This window comes from Rhinopithecus roxellana, chromosome 4, assembly GCF_007565055.1.
Source record: "Rhinopithecus roxellana isolate Shanxi Qingling chromosome 4, ASM756505v1, whole genome shotgun sequence".
Classification (NCBI taxonomy): Eukaryota; Metazoa; Chordata; class Mammalia; order Primates; family Cercopithecidae; genus Rhinopithecus; species Rhinopithecus roxellana.
The window spans coordinates 103,073,281-103,098,244 of NC_044552.1; the positions used below are offsets into that span (position 1 = coordinate 103,073,281).

The following is a 24,964-nucleotide window of genomic DNA, read 5'->3' on the forward strand; positions in this document are numbered from 1 at the left end:
TTCCCTTATCTTCTCTTAATTCTGGCAAGTCTAAACAATACATCATCAGCCTGGTGTTATCCCCAGTCTATTGGTTACCTTTATGTATAATGCTGCTTTGTTTTAAATTCCTTAATGTTTTGAGGAAAACTAACAGGGCTTAATACATATATTCTGCAACAAGGGAAGAATCAATTCACTACTTGGTGTGAAATGTAAGTAAATCTAGCAGATGTTCATTATATATTATTACATCACAATTAACTTGTGAGTGTGTAAGGACATGCTATGGGCTGAAAAAGACTATTGATATCTGCGCCCACAGAAATTTATAGTCTAGTTGAGGTGTTGGGGCATACTTACATGATTCAATTGACTAACAGGACCTAATCATATATAACAGCAAGATAAGATAAAATTCTAGCATGCCAAATTGTGAGATGCAGACTGATAGGACAGGGAAGCACATACTATACAAAATGTGCTCATTGTGAAGTTCAGATTCATGCAGAAAGACAGAGAGTGCAAGAGCGCCCTGTAGCGTGCTTGTATCATCAGGGAAGGAGTCTCAGAAGAGCAGCTGATGTGGGCTGCTGCCCTGGCAGCAGGAGGAGCAGGAATGGATTTCCAGTCACTATTGGAAATGATCCATGAGCTATACTGGACTGTTTGGTGGAATGTGCTTGTTTCATGCCCTCTTAGAGCTATGTCGCACCACGGCCATGGCTCTAAGAGTTTGTACCAGCCCTGAGAGAACACATTAGGGAAAAAAGAATAAATCTCTGTAGAACAAGACAATATTATGTTTTTACATTTTTACTAGCTAGAGAAAAAAATGGATAATAAACAAGAAATAATGGAAAATGCTATTGTGCAAAGCAAATAAGAGAGACTGTTTCACTACACATATAATAGAGAATGTGAAGGGTGTGTACATGTATAGATTTAAAACCCTGATAATAAATTTATAAACCTGTCATAAGCAAGGGATATCATTTGTTGCTATCAGGAAGACTAGAGATGCCTGTTTAGGAAACAGACAGAGTTAATTTCCATCTCTAGTATGCTGCTTACTAGGTATGGGTCTCGGAGCAAAGGCAATTTCATCCTTTGTAGAATGAGGGCCTTTTATCTTCCTCATAAGGTTTGAAAGGAGACAAACAGAATACAAATAGATGTTAGTTTGTTCTGTTTTCCTTAAAAATATTCTAATCCCAAACATGTTTAATTTTTTTTTTTTTTTTTTTTTTTTTTTTTGAGACGGAGTCTCGCTCTGTCACCCAGGCTGGAGTGCAGTGGCCAGATCTCAGCTCACTGCAAGCTCTGCCTCCCGAGTTCACGCCATTCTCCTGCCTCAGCCTCCCGAGTAGCTGGGACTACAGGCGCCCGCCACCTCGCCCGGCTAGTGTTTTGTATTTTTCAGTAGAGACGGGGTTTCACTGTGTTACCCAGGATGGTCTCGATCTCCTGACCTTGTGATCCGCCCGTCTCGGCCTCCCAAAGTGCTGGGATTACAGGCTTGAGCCACCGTGCCCGGCCAACATGTTTATTTTTGAAGATGACTTTGAGCTTGTGCTAAGTAGCAGTAAAAAGTCTAGTCTTGTCATCAGTTGCCCTTGAAGAATGGCCTTAAGGTCAGCTCATTGGTTGAAAAAAATTGGCCTTCAGAGTGAAACTGTCATGTGATAGTTTGGGAATCAAAAAGAATCATAGGACTAGTATGGAGACAGTACACTATCCAGTTATCATTTGAGGGACATGAGCACTCTTTATTTCTTAAATACTCAGAGGAAGTACTCTTAGACCACTACAGTATTGATCATAATGGTAGATTTCATGAAATGTGAAAGCCCATTGTCTTTTCCATGGACAAGACTGGGGGTAATGCATCATATATATCTGTCAATGAGAGTTGTTTTAGTTTTCTCCTGTAGCCTTAACAAATTATCATGATGTTAGCAGTTTAAAATAGCACCCATTTGTTATATAACAGTTATGTAGGTCAGAAGTCTCAGTAGAACATGGCTCCATTGAGTCTTGTTTAGCATCTCATAAGGCTCTGGGGATGAATCAATCCTAAGCCCATTTTAGTTGTTGCATGAATTTTTCCCAGCAGCTCTTGTCCTGAAGTCCTCATTTCTTTGCTGTCTGTTAGCTAGCAGTTGTTCCTAGAGATTGTTCCTGTAGGTTGTCCACATCCTTTTTCATGCTTTCCACATGACCTCTCTGGCAACAATGGGCTCAGTCCCTCCTGTGTTTCCAGTCGTTAAATTTGTGCCCTGTTCCTCTAATCCCAGGGAGAGAAAGTTCTCACTTTAATGGCCCATATGGTTTGGATTTTGCCCACTTGAACCATCTAGACTAACCCCATTATTTTAAGGCACTTAATCTTAATTAGACATATAAAATTGCTTTGCCATGAAGCATAACTTTCACAGGTTTCTGAGATTAGGGTGTGGACATCTGTAGGGGGCCATTCTGCCCACCACAAAAAGTTAAAGGCTATTACTCTGTATCAATTTTTTAGGGCATTTTATCCTCCTCAAAGTCGTTCTTTATTTCAATTCCATGAGCGTGGCAACCCTGCCATCTAATATACCCATAATGTAATTCTCAGAGGGTTAGTTCCTGGTATTCCCATGATACTGACTGCTGTGCCTCAAATATACACCTACTCGTTTTTGTGGATTCCCTCCTAACATGAGTACTGAGTATTTTCCCCCATCCCTGTTACATTTCTTAGTTGTAGGATCTATTTTCTAGATTATCAAATTAAAAGAAAGTGGTTTTTATTGATAACTATGCTTCGTTACACTTGAATACTTGTCTGTGAATATTATATGGGACAATAATCAGGAAAGTAGTTAAAAATATATTTGACCACATTTCCTAGTAGTGATGTGGGAAAATGTAGATGCTGAGCCATCTGTTGTCATTTGGTAGGATTCAGCTAGCACAAGGCTCAGGCTGGCTGATAAGAGACCATTACTGACATGGATACTCTTAGATTCTCCTTCATAAGGGTGCAAACAATGGCTCCTGGGATGTGAGTGAACTCCTAAAAGACCAAGAGACAAAAGCCTACGTCCTCAGTGTTGATTCTTTTTTTTCCCCCTAGTATTTACTTCCTTTTAGTGTAGGAAGATAAATTAAGGAAAATCACACATTATTACTGTAAGATTGTAAAATCCTTGTTCTTCAGGCTACTTTTCTCTTCTTCCTTCCTTTGGCTTACTTGTCCTTCAGCCATTTCACTGCTAATGTAATTTCTACCAGGAAGCAAACGGTGGCAGAGAAATGACAGTTATATCTTACTCTAATTATCAGCCCGATACGTGGTTTGGAGAATGAGATGGTGAAAACCAGGGACCAGAAGAGTAGGCTCTTTAGTCATCATTACTTGTCCTCAGGATCCCAGTGACAATCCAAGTAGCCTATAGATGGCCTTTACTATCAAGACCTGGGCATACTTAGAATCCAAGTGGGAGCTGTTGGAGCTTAGCTAGATAATCCTTTCTTATTTTACAAGATGAAAAACCTGGACCCAGAAAGATTTATGACCTGTCACAGCCCAGAGAAGCCTAAAGAAACAAGGAAAATAAACAAAGTGTGATATCCTGGGTAGAATTCTGGGACAGAAAAAGGAACAAAAAATGATGAAATCTGGAAAAAAAAAAAAAAAGGAGTTTAGTAAATAATAAGGAAAATAAATGAAATCCCACCCTGGGACCTGCCCACTGAAAGGATGTCCACTCTGGGTACCCTCAGGTTGCTAGTGTCTGCATGACTCTTCCAGTGCTTCCTGTTTCCAGTGTCCCAACCTGGGTTCTCCTTTTCTTGCTGAACTTATTTGCCTGTCCCTGTTCCTAGTTTCAGGAAGGGCTTCCACACTGCAGAACTCCAAGGGCACCATTATCATCATATTCTTTGTTAATGACATCCACTGGAGATGTGCAGTCCAGACAGTACTCCTTGGGTAAAAGTTTCTGCCTCTGGACCAGACATCCACAGCAGAACCTGGCAGCCCACTGCCTAGACCCATCCTCTTCCAGTCTCTCTCATGTCTCGGGTTCTGCCTGAAGACAAACTCTATGATGTCAGGAATGCTTTTACTTCTCTGTGCCTGTTTCCTTCTAATACTTTTCCTCTGTTAATTAAAAAAAATCCGAAAATCTTAAGAAGCCATCAAATGCTTCTACACATTTGGCCAACTAAAAATGGTCTTCTGCATGGGCACAGAACAAAAACACCATGTACATTTCCTCATACGATATTTAGAAAATTGCCCCTGTGATCCTCATTCATACATATGGTTCTCCATTCTATCCTCAGAATTTGTTACAGAAAGTTGTATTGGTCAGTATGAATAAACTAAGACCAGAATGCAAATCCAATGTATTTTCTCCATACAGGCTTCCCACCAACTTATGTCTGGCCAGGTTTTGAACAGTCACAGAGAAAGTGTACTTGCTGTAATAGAGTGGATGGTGGGGAGGAAAGCACCTGATGGATCATTATTTGCATCTTCATATGCCCTTTGTGTTCCAGGATGCCTTATTTCCCACTAATAAATCACCATAAGCTTGAGACCTTTGTCTTGACAACCTCATTTTCTCTCAGTTCAAGAGCATTTCATAGTCTTGGTGATATATGATGAGACCTCATAGTCACGTGGATTCCTGTGTAAAGAATTTCTCTTTATTGGAATTTTTTCCCTTTGAAATTTAGCCAAAATTTAATGAGAAAAAATTATCCATTATGGGGGTCTTGCTTTTAAAGCAAATATGACTCTCCAGTTGCAGAGGTCTTATAGGTGCTATCTGCTTACAGTTAAGAGCAATTTAGATATCAGATTAGAAAGCCTTCCATTGACTGACATCTTACAAATGAAATCTGCAGCCTCTTGAACTTAATTATATCTTCATGAATATTGTAAGGCTTCAAAACTTGGCTGTGGCTTTGAAACTCAGCCAGGGAGGTATTAATGGTGTTATAATTTGTATTTATGTAATGCTGTTTCTTCCAGCTGGTTCAAAGTGTAAAGGTAAACTGAGGCTGGAGCCGAACGGGAACGAAGACACAAGGCAAATGGCAGTGAGAATAGCCTTTATTAGGACTCGCGGGCGAGGTTCCTCGGTCCAAAGGTGCGGCCGAGGAAGTCGCACTGAGGGAGGAGGGTAGGGGCTTCTTATAGCCTGAGAGGTAGGGAAGCTGGTTGTGCAAACAGGGCCTGGGGGGGTCTTGAAACTACTAGGGCAGGAGTTGAGTAAGGGTCACGAGGAAGGGGTCTTTGGAAACTGTTAACTGAAACTGCTGTTTACGAACTTGTGGAATGCAGGTGACCTGCAGGTCATGGGGGAGTGTGGTTGCCCAGCCGGAACCTCTGACGTATGTAAGTCTGAGGGTGTGTTCAAAGAGGAAGGAAAGTCTCGAACAAAAGACCTGCTCGAACAAAGGGCCTGCTATGCCGAGTGGCGCCGCCATGTCGGGTCTAGATCCCTGCCTAACACAAAGTACCTAACGCATTGTTTGTCTATCTACATAACATGCAAATGAGTTGTTAATGTGGAAGACTTCACTGTACCCATTTATAAATAGGGACCCTAAGGGTCAATGAAGTGACACAAATTAGCAAAGACCGCATAAAACTCTAGGAGGTTTCTTTGAGCTCTGAATGCCTCCCTAGGAAAGCTGTGTTCACTATTGAGATGTGTCTTATTTATATCACATCGTGCTAAATACACATTCAGTCTCAACTTCTGCTTCAGCCATCAATCCCAGCTCCCGTTCCCCTTTTCTCTTTCTTTGCCCACCCACTTGATTTCCGTCAATAACTTCTTCCTACTCCAAGTCCTAGAACATCACTTTCAATCTTTAAAGTTCAAGAAACTTTCCCAGGGCCCCCAAAATGGTGATTATTTTATGTGTAGGTCTGTCACGAGCCCAGAAATCTCCATTTTAACAGATACATTAAAAGAGTACAATGCTTATAATTTTTTAAATACCTCATGATATGGTTTGGCTATGTCCCCACCCAAATTTCATCCTGAATTGTAGCTCCCATAATCCCCATGTGTCCAGGAAGAGACCCGGTGGGAGGTAATTGAATCATGGGGGCAGATTGTTCCCATGTTGTTCTGGTGATAGTGAAGAAGCCTCAGGAGATCTGACGGTTTTGCAAAGGGCAGTTCCCCTGCACATGCTCTCTTGCCTGTGTCCATGTAAGATGTGCCTTTGCTCCTCCTTCACCTTCTGCCGTGATTGTGAGGCCTCCTTAGCCATGTGGAACTGTAAATCCATCAAACCTCTTCTTCTTTACAAATTACCTAGTCTTGGGTATGTCTCTGTAGCAGCTTAAGAATGGACTAATATATCTCACAAGCAGTTTGGATGTGGAGTGGGAGAGTTGGAAAGAGTGTTAGTATCTTGAGCCTGAGCATTATGGTGTAGTAGAATCTAGGCCATCCATTCTTTCTTGAATTGAGTTCTCAAGAAGCAGAGCCAGAGGCAGAGATTCCTTTGCAAATGATTTGTTGAGGTGTGCTGTCAAGAGGAGAGGAAAGAAGTAGGCTAGGACTAGGGAGTAAGTTAAGCAATGTCTCAGCTGGAGAGAAGCTGCAATCTGATTCCAGGGAATCCTCTGAAACACAGATTGACTGAGACTTAACAAGGGGTCCAACATTTTGAACTCCAGTGTCAGTCATTGGTTGAGTTCTGGCATGGGGCAAAGAATGGGGGAAGAGAGTCTTCCTGATGATGCATTTCCTCTTCGTCTGAGAGCAATTCTGTACAGAAGATGCCAGCTGTGGGTTGATTTTAGCAACACTCCACCAACTGTGCTGTGAGTGTTCTAGTTGATAAGGTGATCTAGGCTGGTCACCAAAAGTATCAGCTCCATCTCTACACTCACCAAAAGTCACCTTTGCTCCTAGCCTTGACCTCCTGGCTTTTCCCTTTCTCCAGTATTGGCAACTCTTCTGATTTGATGCTGAGACACAGTCCCACTTTGAACCCAGTTCCAGTACCTGACTCTGTATATTTTTGTGCCCGAGTCCCTTTCTTGGTAGTTTCTGTGATACCACCACTAAGTAAAAACTTGTTCTGAATAATGCTTTTCCTAAAGAGTGATGTCCTGCCCTGGGGCCTGTCCATTGAAAGGTTGCACTCTCTGGGTACCCCCAGGTTACTGGTGTCTGCATGACTTTTCCTTTACTGCCTGTTTCCAAGGTCCCAACCTGGGTTTTCCCTTTCTTGCTGAACTTATTTGCCTGTGCCTCTTCCTGGTTTCAGGAAGGCCTTCCACACTGCAGAGTTCCAAGGGCACCATTATCATCATGTTCTCTGTGGATGGTGCCCTCTGGAGATGTGCAGTACAGCAGTCCAGGCAGTACTCCTTGGGTAAGTTTCTGCTTCAGGACTACTCTTCTGCAGCAGAACTTGGCAGCCCACTGCCCAGACCCATCCTCTTACAGTCTCTCTCATGTCCCAGGTTCTGCCTCGAGATAATCCATATGAATTCAGGAATGCTTTTACTTCTCTGTGCCTGTTTCTTTGTAATACTTTTTCACTTTTAATTTTTTTAAAAAATTGGAAAATCACAAGAGGCTGTCAAATGTTTCATATTTGGCCAACTAATAATGAAATTAAATGTTTCAATCAACTCACTTGGGGGAGATATTCCTAAAATGTTCTTTGGACAGCGTAAACAAAGGAACTAAGCCATATATGGAAAGTAAGGGATAGGGATATTAAGCCAGCTTCCTAGTCTCTGGGATTGCTGCCTGCACACGACTTGGCCTTCTCATGAAATTTAGGGTCTGTGTGCTATGGCAAGCATTCAAAAACGCTGCTTCCAGCTTCTTCCCTGACAGGAAATCTCTCTTCTAAAGATACAGCACAATGATGTACTTGGTGAATCAGACTCAAATTTTGTGTTTATTTACAGGAAATTAACAAAAGTGAAAAAATTATAACAACTTAAAAATATTACAATAAATGTTATCATTATAATTTTAAAATAATGAGGTCACAAATAGGAATATACAATTCCCCCAAAAGAAAATGGTTTACTTCCCCTAGTAACTAAAGAAAACAAAAAGAATAATTTTGCACTTGTCAAACTGGCATATATTTTACAAAATGATAGTATTTACTGCTGGTCAGGATGTGGTAAAATGGGCGCTTAGATATGCAGCTAATGGTAAAATACGTTGTACAATTTTTCCTGGAGGGCAATTTTCCAATATGGATCAAGAGTCTAAAGAAACATCTTGATTGAACAAATTTACTGCAAATGATTCATACCAAGGAAATGATCATGTTATGCAATGCTAGAAATATTTGTGTGCAAACAGGCAAAATAAAAACTTCCCATATTCCTAATCTCCAACAGGTCAAATATTAGATAAATGCTAATATATTTTTACCACAAACTATAATGGCTCCATTTTACTGGGCTGTGTCAGGTATGCTATGAATTGGCTTTTTCCATGGTGATATAATCCAAGCTCAAAAGTTCCTAAGACTGGCATGGAAAAGACGGAGCAGGGTTGGAGTTACTGGCATCTAACAAGCTCAGTTCCAACAAGTCCTCTACGTGGTCTATCGTATCCTGTTTGAATTCTGAATTTGGTTTGGGGCCCAAGCCGCAGCTAATCAGAGTGTTAACATTGCTTTCTTCGCCTCTACGGTTCACACATCCTTCTCAGGGCCTCTTGCATGTCTATGGCTTACAGTAGGACTTGTGAGCTTATGTATGTTTAAATTAGTCACTGTGTACTGAACACCATCTAGTAGATAAGACCTTCAAAGAAATGATAGTCTACTGAGTCTGTCTATGCTGAAAGTCTACAGGGGCTCCTTTTGACTTATTGCTTCAAATCTAAAGCCCTCTGATTTGTTAAATTTCAATAAATATCTGTTATTATTATTTCCTGGCTTCCTGCAGTGGAACGTTATGGTGGTACAAGTTATAGAAGCCCAGAGTAACTCTTTATTAACCAAGTTGACAAAGGATTGGATCTGCCCTGCCCCTCCACACTCGGTGTCTCCTCTCTGTTTGCACCACTATCAATTCCATTGCTACTTAGCAGTCCCTTCCCCCTTCTTCTCTTCTCTACTCTGTGTCTTATTCTTGCTTAATAGCCATCTTATGCCCAGCCTCCTCCACAAATCTTCCCTGGGATGCCACAGTGACTGCAGCCTTTCTTAAATCCTTGTCTTTATAGTTGGACCCACAAAGCTTGACTCTATTATATACAAATAGCACAGAGTTAAACATATGAAACATACTCCATGAACAGCTAAGTAGGCACTTTTCCAAGTGGAAATGCAATCACTGCAGTATTAAATTCTTATTCTCTTGAATAACTTCAAAGGATGAACTGGCATTCTCATTTTAATTTTATTCTAAAAGCAAGTAAAAATTCCTATTATATCAGGTGCTGACATTTTCATCCCACCAAAGAACTGAATGGACATGAGCATTCAATGATTCCCTTCCACCCAAACTCAATTCACAACCTTAACGTGGAACATAATTTTTTTCCTACATTTAAGGGACTTGAAGAACATCTCAGTGTTTCAGACTAAAATAATAATCTGAACTTTTCCCTTTCATTTTTTCCGTTTATACACAGCTTATTTTATTTCCACAGCTATTAAGAGCTCTGAATTTGACTAATATACTAAATAGAAAATAGACACCTCATTTTGTGTTACAGCTTTTATTCAATAATCTTGAGTGATATCTTATAGTCATCATATTGGGTTTTCTTTTGAATATTCTTAAATGTATTGTCACCATCAATAATAATCATGCTTCACTTAGATCGTCATCCTATTGCAGAGTCGTCAGTCATTCACTCTGAGAATAATTGAGATAATATGAAAGACAATTGTCTAAATAACTTATTACTGCATGAAAATAAGCAAAGTGTGCTGATATCAAAGTCTACTCTGACAATACGAAGAAGGTTTTGCAGTTGGCGGCAGGAATAGGGGAAGTGCTGTGCTGCATTTCTGTTAGCACACTAGCCCTCAGCTATCCTTTCCCTTAACATCATAAGCTACACTGGGCTTCTATAACTTGTACCACCATAACATTCCACTGTGGGAAGCCAGGGACCATGGAAACCCACTAAACTGCAACATCCCTTGGCACACAAAACAGGCTTTTCCTCCTTGATGAATACAGTCTGAAAACAATCCAGCAAGGAATTTTGTATGCTGTTTCAGTTTACATTAGCATTTGCAGACATACCTGGTGACTATGACTCAGCAGTTGTTGAGGCAAAAGGAAATCATTTCTGCCTTCACTGAGCTTCTGTGAGCTTTCAGGGGGCACTACTGAAAAATCAATGCCAGGTTTGTACTTAGAGAAGCTTCTGTTAATGGTTTTCCTGTTGACCTAGCCCATAGAAGAATCTGTCATATTTAATTAGTGAGGCAGTATCATACTCATCAATCTTTTCCCTGCTTTTCTTTCTTAACTATTTCTGAGCATATACAGAATTAATACACCTATCTTGGTACTAGTGCCCATTTTTCAGCAAACTAGTCTCTGCAATGACTTTCTTGTCCCTTGTTGAAGGCCGTATTAATCTCTGCTGCTGCATTTTTGTTTTTGTGTCTAGCTGTGTAAGAAATTAGTTCAGGGGCCATACCACCCTGAATGCTCCTGATCTCATCTAATCTCAGAAGCTAGACAGAGTCAGGCCTGGTTAGTACTTGGATGAGAGAAATCAGAGCATGGAATCAAAGCCACATTTCTTTTTTTGTTGTTGTTGTTTTTTTTTTTTTTTTTGTGAGATGAAGTCTCACTCTATTGCCCAAGCTGGAGTGCAGTGGCCGATATTAGCTCACTGCAACCTCCACCTCCTGGGTTCAAGGGATTCTCCTGCCTCAGCCTCCCACACAGCTGGGACTATAGGCATGTGCCACTACACCCAGCTAATTTTTGTTTATTTGGTAGAGATGGGGTTCCACTATGTTGGCCAGGCTGGTCTTGAACTCTTGACCTTGTGATCTGCCTGCCTCAGCCTCCCAAAGTGCTGGGATTACAGGCATGAGCCACCACGCCCAGCCCCAAAGCCACATTTCGAACCTCACTCGCAGCTTAGCATGTCCTCTTATTGAGAAGTTTGCCTCTTTCAGTGTTCAGTTCAGTTGGAGGATGCTACAAAACAACAGGCCCCAAAATAATACGGTCCTCTGAATGCACACGTTCTAGTATTCAACCCAAAGCATGTGCAAAACCACGTGCATGCACACACATGGTGAGAGAGTTCTGCTGTACTACCACTGCATTTTGTACCCAGAACCAGGACCGCCCTTGACTAACACAAGCTTTGGTGTAAATCTCGTACATTAGTCCAGCCTTCTTCCTTTACGTTGAGGTAAAGGTATCCATTGCTCATTCCTTCAATCTAGCCTTGGTTATGTATGACTAACTATGGTCTATTTTTTCTGTTTTCTTAGTTTTGGTTAGAAAAACCAAGTGGTTAGCAGTATGTTAAGATTTCTGTCTCCCTCCTTCTCTCTAGAATTGGCTCCTTGTTTATGCGCTTTTGAGAATCAAATACATACATTGAGGGGGTAGAGGGACCAATCCTATTTCATCTAAATTCCAAGCTCTAGTTGAAGATGTTTTTCTTGTAATATTAGAAAATAATCTACTTTTGGCACAAAAACGAACATACAAAAAGTGTAGACAAATAAGCACCCGACCACATTTGTGTTTGTCTCATGTATTCTCATCTCAAAAATAACTAGAAACCATCAGGGAGAAACTTGATATGTTGCCCAATTAGTATTTTGGTAGGACTGAATCCCATGATGAAGACATCATCCAAAAAGGGAATAATAACACGTGACTTTCTAGAAAGCCAAGTTCCCCAAAGCACTAAAAAAGTTCCACAGTCAACAGAAATATTGGCCTAGAGATGCTAAACTCCATATGTTCCTCAATCACATTTCTGATGAGTGTGTTTTGGTAAGCTTGTGCAAGGTCTGTTTGCAAAGACCTAACCGCAACGGTACAGCCAACCTTAATGAGAAGCCTTGTAGGCGTAGGCGCTGCTTCTCTGAGATAATTCCTTGTGGCACCTTAGAGCTTCTTTAAAGTTTGTTATTATTATTTGAGCTCTAAACGAATATCAACAACCATGACTGTATGCCTGCCTCAAGGGCCGCTCATTTAATTAGAGTCTTAGTTAACCGTTTTTGTGTATTTACCCCTAGAAGAGAAGGCGCACTTGAAGCTTTTTAAGTGCATGAACAACGATTATGTTCAGAAGTGACCACGTAATAGTCTGGGAACTCAGACAAACCCTTAGGGAATCAGTTAATAGTTTATTGTGGCTGTGTTGGTCTGAGGGTTGTAGAATCTATAATACTGACTTTTAGTGGTGAGCGTCTTTCCAAATTAGTTTTGCCTGTTGATTTTTAACCTTCTCTATGCAGTGATGAACAAAGCATTTATATAAAGAGCTATGCAAAAATTCTGTCTCTATATTAACATCATTCCTGTGAAATAAATCACAGCAACATTACATGTGATACAATGTTGTGGAAAGTCTCTTTATAGATTACATATGGTCTGCAATCAGGGACAAACTTTATTTTGCACACACAAACATTTATTAATATTGCAACAAATATCACATCTTCCCATTAGCTTGCTGAGTATAATGTTACTCCTGGACAGTAACTAAGCAAGAGACAGAAGTACCTCATACTTAAGAGTGAGAGTTGTAGAGTCAGGCAGGCTGGGTGTTAATCTAGTGACTGCCACATCCACATCCTGCTGTGTGATCTTGGACAAGTTATTTGACCCACTAGTTTTTGATTGTTCATCGATAAGTTGAGGTTAGTCCTATCACCCATTTCATAAGTCCTTGTGAAATGAATAGAATGGCACATGTAAAGCACCTAATGGAGCTCCTATCACAGAGCAAGCATTTAATCACATTATCACTTATTACCTGATACTGGGTCAGATGTTAGACTAGTTCTTGGACATATTTTTAAAACTAACGTTTGCATTTTAGAATACTGTTAAAGAAAAGTTGCCAAGATAGCACAGAGTTGTTTTATATCCCACATCTAGCTTTCCCTATTATTAATATCCTATATTGCCACATAACATTTGTCATAGTTAATGAACCAACATTAATACATTATTATTAACTAAACTCTATTTTTTTCAGATTTCATCTTTTTTTTTTTTTTTTTTTTCCTTTTTCTCTCCCAGAATTCTATCCAGGACATCACATTTCATTTGTTTTCCTTGTTTCCTTAGGCTTCCCTGGGCTGTGACAGTCCTCAACCTTTCCTTGTTTTTGATATCTTTGAGAGTTTGTAGAGGTACTGGTCAGGTATTTTGTAGAATGTCCCTAAGTTTGACTTTGGCTAGCTTATATCTCATAGTTCAGTTAGGATTAGGGAGAGGGAGGCCAAAAGATAAAGCGACATTCTCAAGTATATATAATCAATTTATCACTCATGATGTTAACACTGATCACTCGGCTAAGGTGGTGTTTACCAGACTTACCATAAACTTACTTTTTATGCCTTTCTTTTTTTTAAAAAAAAGTGCTATGCTCTTTGAAAGCTAGTCACTCAGTGTACGACCCACTTAAAGAATGGGGAGTTATGTTTCAACCTGTTGAGAACAGAGTATCTACATAAATTATTTGAAATTCTCCTGTACAGATTTGTCTCTAATCTCTCATTTGTTTTTTTTTGTTTTGTTTTGTTTTGTTTTGAGACGAAGTCTCGCTCTGTCACCCAGACTGGAGTTCAGTGGCCGGATCTCAGCTCGCTGCAAGCTCCGCCTCCCGGGTTTACGCCATTCTCCTGCCTCAGCCTCCCGAGTAGCTGGGACTACAGGCACCCGCCACCTCGCCCGGCTAGTTTTTTGTATTTTTTTAGTAGAGACTGGGTTTCACCGTGTTAGCCAGGATGGTCTCGATCTCCTGACCTCGTGATCCGCCAGTCTCGGCCTCCCAAAGTGCTGGGATTACAGGCTTGAGCCACTGCTCCCGGCCTCGCATTTGTTTTTTACTTAATCATTTATTTATATCAGCATGGGTGTTTATTTTATACATTGGATTATAATCCGCTATCATCCTTTTTATTTTGTTACTTGATTTTTTCTGGCTCTGATGGTTGGCAGTCTTTTAGTTGGCTCTTGTGTCCCTTTGACATATCTCCATTTTTTAAATTGTTATTGTTGTTGTTTTTATTTATTGTTGTTGTTGTTGTTATTATTATTATTATTATTATTATTATTTGAGATGGAGTCTTTCTCTGTTGCCCAGGCTGGAGTGCAGTGGCACAATCTCGGCTCACCGCATCCTCTGCCTGCCTCCCAGATTCAAGTGATTTCTGGCTAATTTTTATACTTTTAGTAGAGACGGAGTTTCACCATGTTGGCCAGGCTGTTCTCAAACTCCTGACCTCAAGTGATCTGCCCACCTCAGCCTCCCAAAGTGTTGGAATTACAGGCATGAGCCATGGTGCCTGGCCTCCATTGTTTTGTTTTTTTGAGCACTTCTTCGCTTTCTGGCACTACAAAGTGCTCTACACTCATCTTGTATATTTCCTTCACCTGCACCACACATTATTTTTTTTCTCCAAAAAGTCCTGATCCCTTTTATTGAAGAATTGTGTTAGAAACCAAGATCTGGGCATTGGGTGTGCTTACTGCTATCGGAGTGTTGTTGATTCCATGAAAAGAAGTAGGTAATATATGTACGCCAGACCACATGTAAACATGTATCTGTAATCATTTCTGTATAAGTTTATCAGTTTATATACCAAACAAAATTTAAATTCATGCTGATGTTTGCAACAACCTTTTTTCTGTACCACATGGTTTATTCTAGCTTTCTCCTTTTGCTTATTTGTAACCTCCCAAACCAACAGTGATAAAATGCTGGCTTCTAACACCTGCTGTTCATTTATTTGTTCAGTCTTCATATATGTATGTGTAGCTATTTGAAAATTATTAACACATACCCCATGAGAGACAACTTTACTATCCATAGTGCAGTGCTGATACGTCATTCCTGAGTGTAATTTTAATAGATTTTGCTCAGACTGTGACCTCTCAAGGTGATCCTTTTTATTGTAGAGTCTGTATTTGTCATTCTTGTTTCTGTAAATATGCCCTTTACAACCTGAGCAGAGTGGCTGACATATCCAAATAGATTTGCATGAAGTCTGGACCCTACATTTGTTTTATCAACAGATGTTACTGCTACCTCCTTGCCTGTGTGCTCTTGACAACATTAATCTTCCTAAATTCTGGGATAGATATTGACTGAAGTTTCACTAGCCATGAGTTTTTATTAGGTCCTTAGGAATTCTAAATTTGACTCTTTGAAGAGATGCTATTGGGAGACACCACATAAAAGGTAACATTCAAGAAATCTTCACAATTACAGCACTGGGACAGAGTGTCATCATTTAACTGGGTTGATAAGTCTACATAAAGTACCAACTAATAGTGCCCTGAAGAAATGAACCTTAAACAAAAATTTGCAGTGTTATCTTTTTCTTTTTCTTTTTTCTTTTTTCTTTTGTTTTTTTTTTTTTGTGATGGAGTTTTACTCTTGTTGCCCAAGTTGAAGTGCAATGGCATGATATCAACTCACCACAACCTCCACCTCCCAGGTTCAAGCGATTCTCCTGCCTCAGCCTCCCTAGTAGCTGGGATTATAGGCATGCACCACCATGCCCAGCAAATTTTGTGTTTTAGTAGAGACAGAGTTTCTCCTTGTTGGTCAGGCTGGTCTCAAACTCCTGACCTCAGGTGATCCACCCACCTCGGCCTCCCAAAGTGATGGGATTACAGGCGTAAGCCACCAAGCCCAGTCAAAAATCCACAGTATATCTTATTCCCATGTGTTGCTGATAGAGTAGTAAACCTTATGGCCTATATTTAAATCACAAAGTCTGTTCAGAACATGGCAGCTTCTGTTCCATGCTTCCATTTCATTTACTTGGCATATTAATTCCAGGAAAATGGCTGAAGGATACTCTGTAATATGTCCTAAAATAGACTTTTTAAGTGCAACATTTTGTCAAGTTATAGGTATTTTGTTGCATTCATCAGGAGTCAATCATAAAAGTAGATTTATAATGTTAATGCCATATAACATTTATGGTTTTGTTTTTGTGATAAGCAAGACCTTGTATTGGTTAGCAGAAGATGTTACGTTAGACCCTAATGAAACAGGCCAGAAATAAGTAGAGTTTTTACAACAGCTCTTGTATTTTGCTCTGTATTATTCCCTTTGTGTTATTAGCTCAGCCTAAATCACTGCAGCATGAAAATAGAGATACTCAGAAAGGACATACCATTGCTTGTCCATAATAGCATAAACTTTGAAGCTTCCTTACATATCTAAAGGAAAGCATCCTTCCTGTCACCCATAAATAAATAGAGGTGGTCCTATGAGCATATATCTGCCTTCTTAGAGTGTGGGAGAGGCCAAGAGGAATAGGCTTGGCAAGGATTCTGACCCAGCAGGTTGTTGAGTAAGGAATTGGTTCCTGATGGATTCTTAAAACAGTCTAACTTCCACACTGGCTAAAGCAGTCAGCTCTCTGTGGCATACTCTGTCTCTATGATTACCTGCCAAATGCCTCCTGCAGACATGCAAAGATTAGTTACTTCAGGGGGAGTGGTTTATAACTCCAAAACACTGTTTTGAGCCAGATCAATAATAACAGCAAAGGCACACAGCAAGCAGCCCTTATTTTCTCTCTTAAAGAAACAAAGAACCCCACAATTCAACTGTTACTGACTGATCCTCGGCATCACTTTAACACCCTTGTGATTGCCCTTATTTGTTTTCCAGATACACCATGATTTTTTGAAATATGAATCAGCTAAATGCAATTGTATTTTCAGAGAATCAAAATCTACCATACATTATTGTCAATTTGCGAAGAGCCTGCTGTTTATGTGTCACGCACATGAGAAATTTCTGTTTTAACAATAGATTGGAAGGATGCATTTAGAAAAGTGTCTGTATTGTTTGCACATGTAAAGCCCAGGTGGGGTTAAGCAATAGAAATTCAACTAATAATAACAGTGATAATAACATGTGCTTGATTAAATGAGCTTTTCTTTCTTCTCTTCTATCCTACATAGGAGTTAATTTACATTTTAATAAACTGAATAGAAAATAATGGATTTGTTATATTTTTCTATGATGTGAGCAGAGATAACCCTTTAGGGAAAGAGTAAAATATAGTGTCAGAAGAAACAATTCCCAGGTCCTAGACTTGGGCACAGGCAAGGCTAGACAGTTCTGAATCTTATCTCAAATTCTCCCTGGAAGAGCATAAAGAAACTTTAGCAGCCAGGCCTTCAAGCAAAATTGAGGGCACTTTATCCCTTTGAGGTCATCATTTAAAAAATGACCTGATTAATCTTCCTTCAGTAAATCTAAGAATCAGGCAATTTAAAGGAATACGAACTTCATTTTCTTTGCTCGATATTTTAACAATATAAAATAATTACAGCCCTTTCTATTTCGATCTGAATTGAGATTGTATCAAATTAAGCATTGAATATATAATTCTGTCAGGTAAAAATAAGCAGTGGAGAGCTACAAATGTCGAAAAATCAGAAGAATATTTTCTCCAGGTGGAGTCACGTTTACCATTGTTTCCCCAAATGCTTCCTTGCTTTATGAGGAGATAGAATCATATTTGTGGTATCCGTTCTTTAATTTGAAGTTAATGCTAATAATTTAGATTTGGAAAGGTACCACTGGACCTACGTGTGTAGTGATGGGGTTGCATTAACGAAATCAAACAGGCATCAACAAAGGTACTTTATTGAGCTAAACATTCTTTCAATATTTCTTAATTCTGAACATTCAAATGGGCACAATATTACTAAGAACTCAGAACAAGCATTAATTAAGCTAATGATTTTTGCTAACGAATGTCCTGCTGTCTGTAATGGGACTGCTCCACTATTTGGGTAGGGCTGCTGCATGCGTGCACAGTGCTGCCTAACAGAGAGTGCCTGCATACGAATTCCTCATCTGTCCTTGCTAAGTCTGTGACCTTGAACTCAGGACCTCCGGGATGTTAGTGGGCCAGTCAATGTATTTCTTTCCCAAATTTAGATCCGAATAAGAAGTAGACCTAGGAATAGACTTGTGAGTATACATAGAACATTCAAAGAAATTTATAAAAAATTAGAATTAATAAGTACATTTAGCAGCTTGCAGGATTCAAAGTTAATATGCAAATATCAACAGTATTCCTGTATACTAGCAACAAACAATTAAAAAATAAAAATATGCCAATTATAGTAGCATCAGAAAAATCAAACACATAGAGCCTACACACTGAAAAATAAATAAAAAAATTGCTGGGATAAATTAAGAAAACTAAATAAATGAACACTTTCTTCTAGAAATGCTCCATACCATGACCTGGGCAGCAGTTACATGAATGTGTACATATGTAAAAAGCTTTTTGACCTATAAAGATTTCTGCCCTTTACTATGTGTGATTTATACTTCAATGAAAAACAAAACTAACTGATAAACAAAAGACAAAACTGGATCGGGGACATGGTTTTGATATGTGCCCACAATAGACTTTTGAGTACTTGATCCCCAAACTAGGTAGATTAACCCGTCCAGTCACTGATATGACTGGACAACTACAGTCCACATTTACCGAAGGATGAAGAGCCAATCCGAATCTTCGAGTCAACTGCCTGGTTCCAAATAAGAGGAAAGACTGAGCTGAACATGCCCTCTATTTGTTTTTGTTTTATTCTAATCCACCAATAAGTAGAAACACTTCTCTCTTCCTAGTAAGTAAGACAGGCTCCAGAAATTAATGTGAGTCTGTTTACAAAAAGGCGATAGTCTGTTTCCCTTTGTGAAGGGAAAGGAGGGTGTCCCTCCCCACCCATAACTTAGCTTTGCCCTTTAGTCTTCTCTTTTGCGAAATGGTGTTAATAGAACCTATTTCACACAGTGGTGTGAATGGCTTTGCCAAGTACCAATAAATGCGGAATTGGAGGAACAAACTATAAAACTTTAGGGGGGGAAGAGATCTTCAGGAAGATAACTTCATCCATTTATGTTATCCATTTCTGTTCCACAGAAAAATATGACCCCTTCATTATTTTATTATTTTATATATTAGGAAACTGAGACCTAAGGAGGTTAAGACCCTTGTCCAACCTTCATGGCTTTTTGGAAATACATTGTTTTTTTTTGTTTTGTTTTTTGTTTTTTGTTTGGAGAGGGAGCTCCTCTCTTGATGCCCAGGCTGGAGTGCAGTGCCACAGTCTTGTCTCACTGCAATCTCTGCCTCATGGGTTCAAGCAATTCTGCTTCAACCTCTCGAGTAGCTGGGATTGCAGGTGCCTGCCACCATGCCTGGCTAATTTTTTGTATTTTTAGTAGAGGTGGGGTTTCACCACGTTGGCCAGTCTGGTGTTGAACTGCTGACCTCGGGTGATCCACCCATCTTGGCCAGCCAAACTGCTGCAATTACAGGCATGAGCTGTGGCGCTCAGAAATACATTGTTGATATGATATAGCAGAACTGTATCTAATTCCAGCTGCTCATGTGCCTCATCCAGAGTTCTTTCTGCCTCACCACTCTGCTGAAAAACCATCCTAAATGACAGCAGATAGAGTTGCTGACCCTTCTCCCAGTCACCATAAATGTCCTGTTTTCAGAGGCTACCCTTTCTGTTCCTGTCCCCATGGAGAGCCTGTGTGCTGCTGCACTCAGGTAGCAGTTTATAGTCCTTGTTGAGCTTTCACAATAAGAACACAATTACTATTTAGAACCAAGGCAGTTATTTTCATTACCCACTGTGAAGCAGTTAGGCAGGTATTCTTTTGAAAGTAAATAAACAGAGTCAACTGCAATTATTTCGTTCCATTTAGCATATTACAAAAAGTAATGGTTTAGTGAATCCTAGTGGTCCCAAATAGTTAACGTACCACAGAAAATGATTCATAAAATCTCCTTCTCACTAATAACTCTGAGACAAGTGTTATGAAAAGGCACTAAACCCCAGGAAACCAAAGTGTTTTCACCTTCCCACCAAGTGACAATGTTATTGGTTTACAATTCTCTATTCACTAGCCATGAAAATATAGGATCTTTAGAGGCCAGGGCATCTTATAGTAGATTTTGTTTGTTCAATAACAGACCCTTACAACATTATCTGGACGGTTGCTGTGGTAAAGGAAATGGCCCTGTAAAAGCCACATGACTTTCCAACTTTATGTCACATGTCCCTGCATGCTAGTTTATTAGACTTGGGGCCAGCAGGGCTGAGACTGAGGTAGTAGCTGAAGAGAGTTCTTCCTGACAGTAAGACCCCCTTGGGTGTACAGAGCCAGGGAACTGGCAGAGTAAGAGAGCACAGGTACTCACTTCAGATGGACACAAACACAAAAACTTTGTGTCTATTTTGGAAAGGGGTGTGAGCTATTACATTGCAAATATTCCGCGGAAGCATGTATCTAGCTCCCCACCTCTCTATATGGCACTGACAGAATGGGCTTCTTTGTCATCGTTTACTATTGGTAGATTGGGTGCCAGTACTTGCAGTCAGAGAGAGAGCTGTGCACATCTGGAATGATCCAGAAAGAAGTCCTAAACCAGGCTTGGCAATGATGCCAGGGCACTGAAGGATGCCCTGTCCTCTGTCACCAGAAAAGTGTCTCCTCTGTAGATTTCTATACCTGCCCCTGCATTGCCACTAAATGTGACAGGAAGAACAAGGACTGAGGAGGCGTTTGGATCCAAATTATACCACATGCTTTCCTCACCTGTAAAATAGTGAGACTAATGTTTAGTTGGCAGGATTATGGTAAGCATTATAGCTCATTTATTAAGTATTGTGTATAACAAACACTCAAGAAGTGGTAGCTATTGTTATTATTATTATTATGACAGAGTCTCGCTCTGTCGCCCAAGCTGGAGTGCGGTGGGGCAATCTCGGCTCACTGCAAGCTCCGCCTCCCGGGTTTATGCCATTCCCCTCCTGAGTAGCTGAGACTACAGGCGCCCGCCACCACACCACGCCTGGCGAATTTTTTTCTTTCCTTTTCTTTTCTTTTCTTTTCTTTTTTCTTTTTTTTTTTTTTTTTTTGCTTTTAATAGAGACGGGGTTTCACTGCATTAGCCAGGACGGTCTCAATATCCTGACCTCCTGATGCACCCGCCTAGGCCTCCCAAAGTGTTGGGATTACAGGCGTGAGCCACCGCGCCTGGCCGTGTTATTATTATTGTAGATATGAAGCTATTGCCTTTACTTTAAATGCTCTTGCCCAGATATTTGCCTGATTCACTCCCTATTCTTCTTCCATTATTCACTCAATGGTCCTCTTTTTGGTGAAGTTGACTCTAACTGATCAACATGATACTGTCTCAACATACCCACTTTTTCTTTCCTGTTCTCTCTTTTTTTTATGTAACACTGATTTGATTGTAATTATTACATAATTTTCTTAGTTGTGTTAATTTAAAAACATTTTTTGTAGCGTTTTACAAGAATTTAAGTCCTGTGACATCAGGTATTCCTGTATGTTTTGTCTACATAATACCCCATTGACAAAAGCAGTGCCAGATATATCATAGGTATGAATAAATATTTGTCAAACAAATCTTTTAAAAATTAGATGTGTGAAATTAGTTAAAAAATAATAACATTCTACTGACTATTGTTTGTATACACATATGTATAAATCTATGTACTTATGTTTACATGTGTCTATGCATACATATTTGTACATTAATCTTACCCATAATAACCTCAGAAGATAAGACACAGTTAGAAGGCACCTGGCTTAAGAGAGATGACACAATTTGCCTGGTTTGCCTTGTTTACACCTGTGTTCTCAAAATAATTATTGTCAACACTAACTTTCACTCTAAAAAATGACCCAAGTCATAAGTTATATGATCACCCTAAATGAGGATCAAAGGGAAAACGCTGATCTCACAGATATATGAGAGCAGTTCCTGTCTCAGTGCTGATGAATGAAGTATCCACTAGACAACCATTGGCACTGGCTTAAGAAATTTGTACTGGGGACACCAACATAATTTTTTATCTATGAAAAATAAATCTTAAATAGTAGTTATAAAAAACAGAAAGAGCAAACTCAGTGTCCATAAGACTTGTCCCTAACATTTGGTAAATGTATGTTGTGTGTTTCTTCTGATATTTTTCTACAGTTTGATCCTGGTGTTGGCTGTAATGACTCCACTTTGGATGATGGTTTTAGTATTGACCAGGACCGTTTAAGGGACTGCTGTCTTGAAGGTTATTTTGCCACTCAGTTTTTGTCTTTCTTTCTTTCTTTCTTTCTTTCTTTCTTTCTTTCTTTCTTTCTTTCTTTCTTTCTTTCTTTCTTTCTTTCTTTCTTTCTTTCTTTCTTTCTTTCTTTCTTTTCTTTCTTTCTTTCTTTCTTTCTTTCTTTCTTTCTTTCTTTCTTTCTTTCTTTCTTTCTTTTTCTTTAACTCTTGGCAATTTCTCTGATTCTAGTAGCTTTAATATTTAGCATTTGGTCTTCTGGACGAGCCTATAAGGGCTTGCTTAAGAGTTACCAGGCAGGTGGCACAAATTTGCCTCTTTTATAGTCCCAGTAAGTTGGAGAGGGAGAGAAAGAAAACCAACAAAAATGGCCATGGGTTCTGGGTGACAGACATAAGCTACTCTGTTTAAATGACTCTGCAATTTTTGGAAAGAGGATCTTTGCTTTCTTTCTTATATAACTTTCTATACTTATTTTGTGCGGTTTGATTTTAAAATGCCCTTCCTGTCTATCTTACTCCTCATTTCCACTTGGAAAATTTCCTTCCAATCAGGAAAATATTGCTTTAGCAAATTACACTTTTAACAATATCCTATCACGAAAAGCTCGAAAATGGATTAAAATCTAATCTTCTTCCCCTTTAACCTAGCCTGGGTATTTTATATCTCACTCTCAGGGTAGATATAAGTAAATCTTTTTCAAACTTTTGACTACATCTAAATAGATAGGCCTTTAAATAGAACTCTTTAAAAGTGCCCATTTTTGTCCCAAGTTCGACATCAAAGTCAAAACTCTTCACCGTTTCTTCTAAAGACTCAAACTGTCTAACTTCCTAAATATTCCTCTGCTAGTCTTAGCCTGGGAACTTTAGTGTCCAGTGACCTATTTAGGTTGCAACAAAGAGGGCAGCTAGCAGGGAGTGTGAGGAGCCCCATGTTGTTCTCAACCCCATATGCAGCTAAATTGCTGACTTTCCCACCTTCTAGTACTTCAAGCACACATCACATCAACCCCCCACTGTCAGTCAAATGAGGGAGGAAAAGTTCACTGCAGAGAGAAGCAAATTTCAGGAATCAACTAAAGTCTCTGAATTATGCCAGTGATGTTTCCCAAATATATTTTTTGTTTTCCAAACCTGTTACCTTTATTTCAGCAACCCAGTTGGTCCCCAAATTTCTCATCCATATATATGTCCTGAAGTCTAGACTTCCAATATGGAGCTTATATCTAACACAATACCATTCTTATGAACCTGCTTGGCAGTAGGGGGGTTTTGATCACCTGTGACATAGGTAGAATTGATTGCAGGCTTGTTGAAATTCACAGGTAAAATCTAAAGGCTAAAATTAATGTGTAGTGTGACTCTTTCATCAAGAAACATTTTACTTGAGTTTCCAATAATTAGCAAATCTGATTTAAATATTTCTGTCCCATCGACCATGTATAAGAAGAGATTCATACTGACCAGTTCTAACTCTGGAGTTTTGTGGCCCTGGAAATGAAAAAAATAGTAGAATCACCAAAAGAAAATACCATGGTTTAGATAATGCATAAACTGAATTTCTGTAAACTGTGGATTTTCATGAAGGAATAAAAAATGTTTTTTCAGTACCATGATATAGGAGATTTTTAATATAAATTCCTGTAAACAAAGGGGGAATAAGAGTTATTTCCATTACTCCTTCAGGATTTCTTTACAATATTTGAAAGTCCTTTATTTTCACCTCTCTGGAATTTGTTTTATATCTCATAAAACCATTATTGAATAGAGAGAATAAAACTGAATAAACCATTTGCAGGTGGAATCCACTAGAGCTACCCACAAGTTCAAAGCTTGCACAGGTGGGCTTGGCTTCTGCCAGTGTCATTGCTCATTCCCTTCCTCTGAGAACCCCCAAAAGCATTTGAGAATTAAACCTAGGAGCCTAGTCTTTATTATTGTGACCTTGGTAGTGACGTATTTTTATTGTTACAGGCAATGAAAGCTTAGAAGAAAACTATGTCCAGGACAGTAAGATGGGGTTTGTCATCAATGCCATCTATGCCATGGCACATGGGCTGCAGAACATGCACCATGCCCTCTGCCCTGGCCATGTGGGCCTCTGCGATGCCATGAAGCCCATCGACGGCAGCAAGCTCCTGGACTTCCTCATCAAGTCCTCATTCATCGGCGTATCTGGAGAGGAGGTGTGGTTTGATGAGAAAGGAGATGCTCCTGGAAGGTAATCTTTTCAGTAATGAATCTAAACAACCTTGTGAGCCTTCCTGTGCCAGACAGATGGCAACTATGGCTTCATCTGGTTCCATGGTTTCTGGGTGTCGTGAGGATAGATACAACTAGGTAACAAAAAGTCCAGGGATAATAGATGAAATTACCAAAGACCACACTACTTTTTAAAATATTAAAATACTTCTTTTTCAACACCCGATACCCAGTATTCTACCAGTGCCACCCCCTTACTCAGCTATCACTTGACCCTTTTTCCAGAATGCTTGGGACATCCCTGCAAGCCCAGGAAACTAAAGAAAGTACACTTGGCCAGCAGAGACCTCTCAGACCTTGCCAGTACCAGGCCAGCATCTTTCTGATTGATTAACTATATACCATTCTGGTTATGAAATATTTTGACTATTACACCCGGTTAAAGAGCTCA

General features: G+C 39.6%; 1 protein-coding gene across 1 annotated transcript in view; it reads left to right on the top strand.

The window, feature by feature from the left end:
- Positions 1–24,964, top strand: part of GRM1 (glutamate metabotropic receptor 1) — a 155,625-nt gene that overhangs the window by 45,270 nt on the left and 85,391 nt on the right. Inside the window, exon 4 of the mRNA XM_030929607.1 lies at positions 24,286–24,532. Coding sequence (XP_030785467.1) covers positions 24,286–24,532 — 247 coding nt within the window. The remainder of the gene's footprint in view (positions 1–24,285; positions 24,533–24,964) is intronic.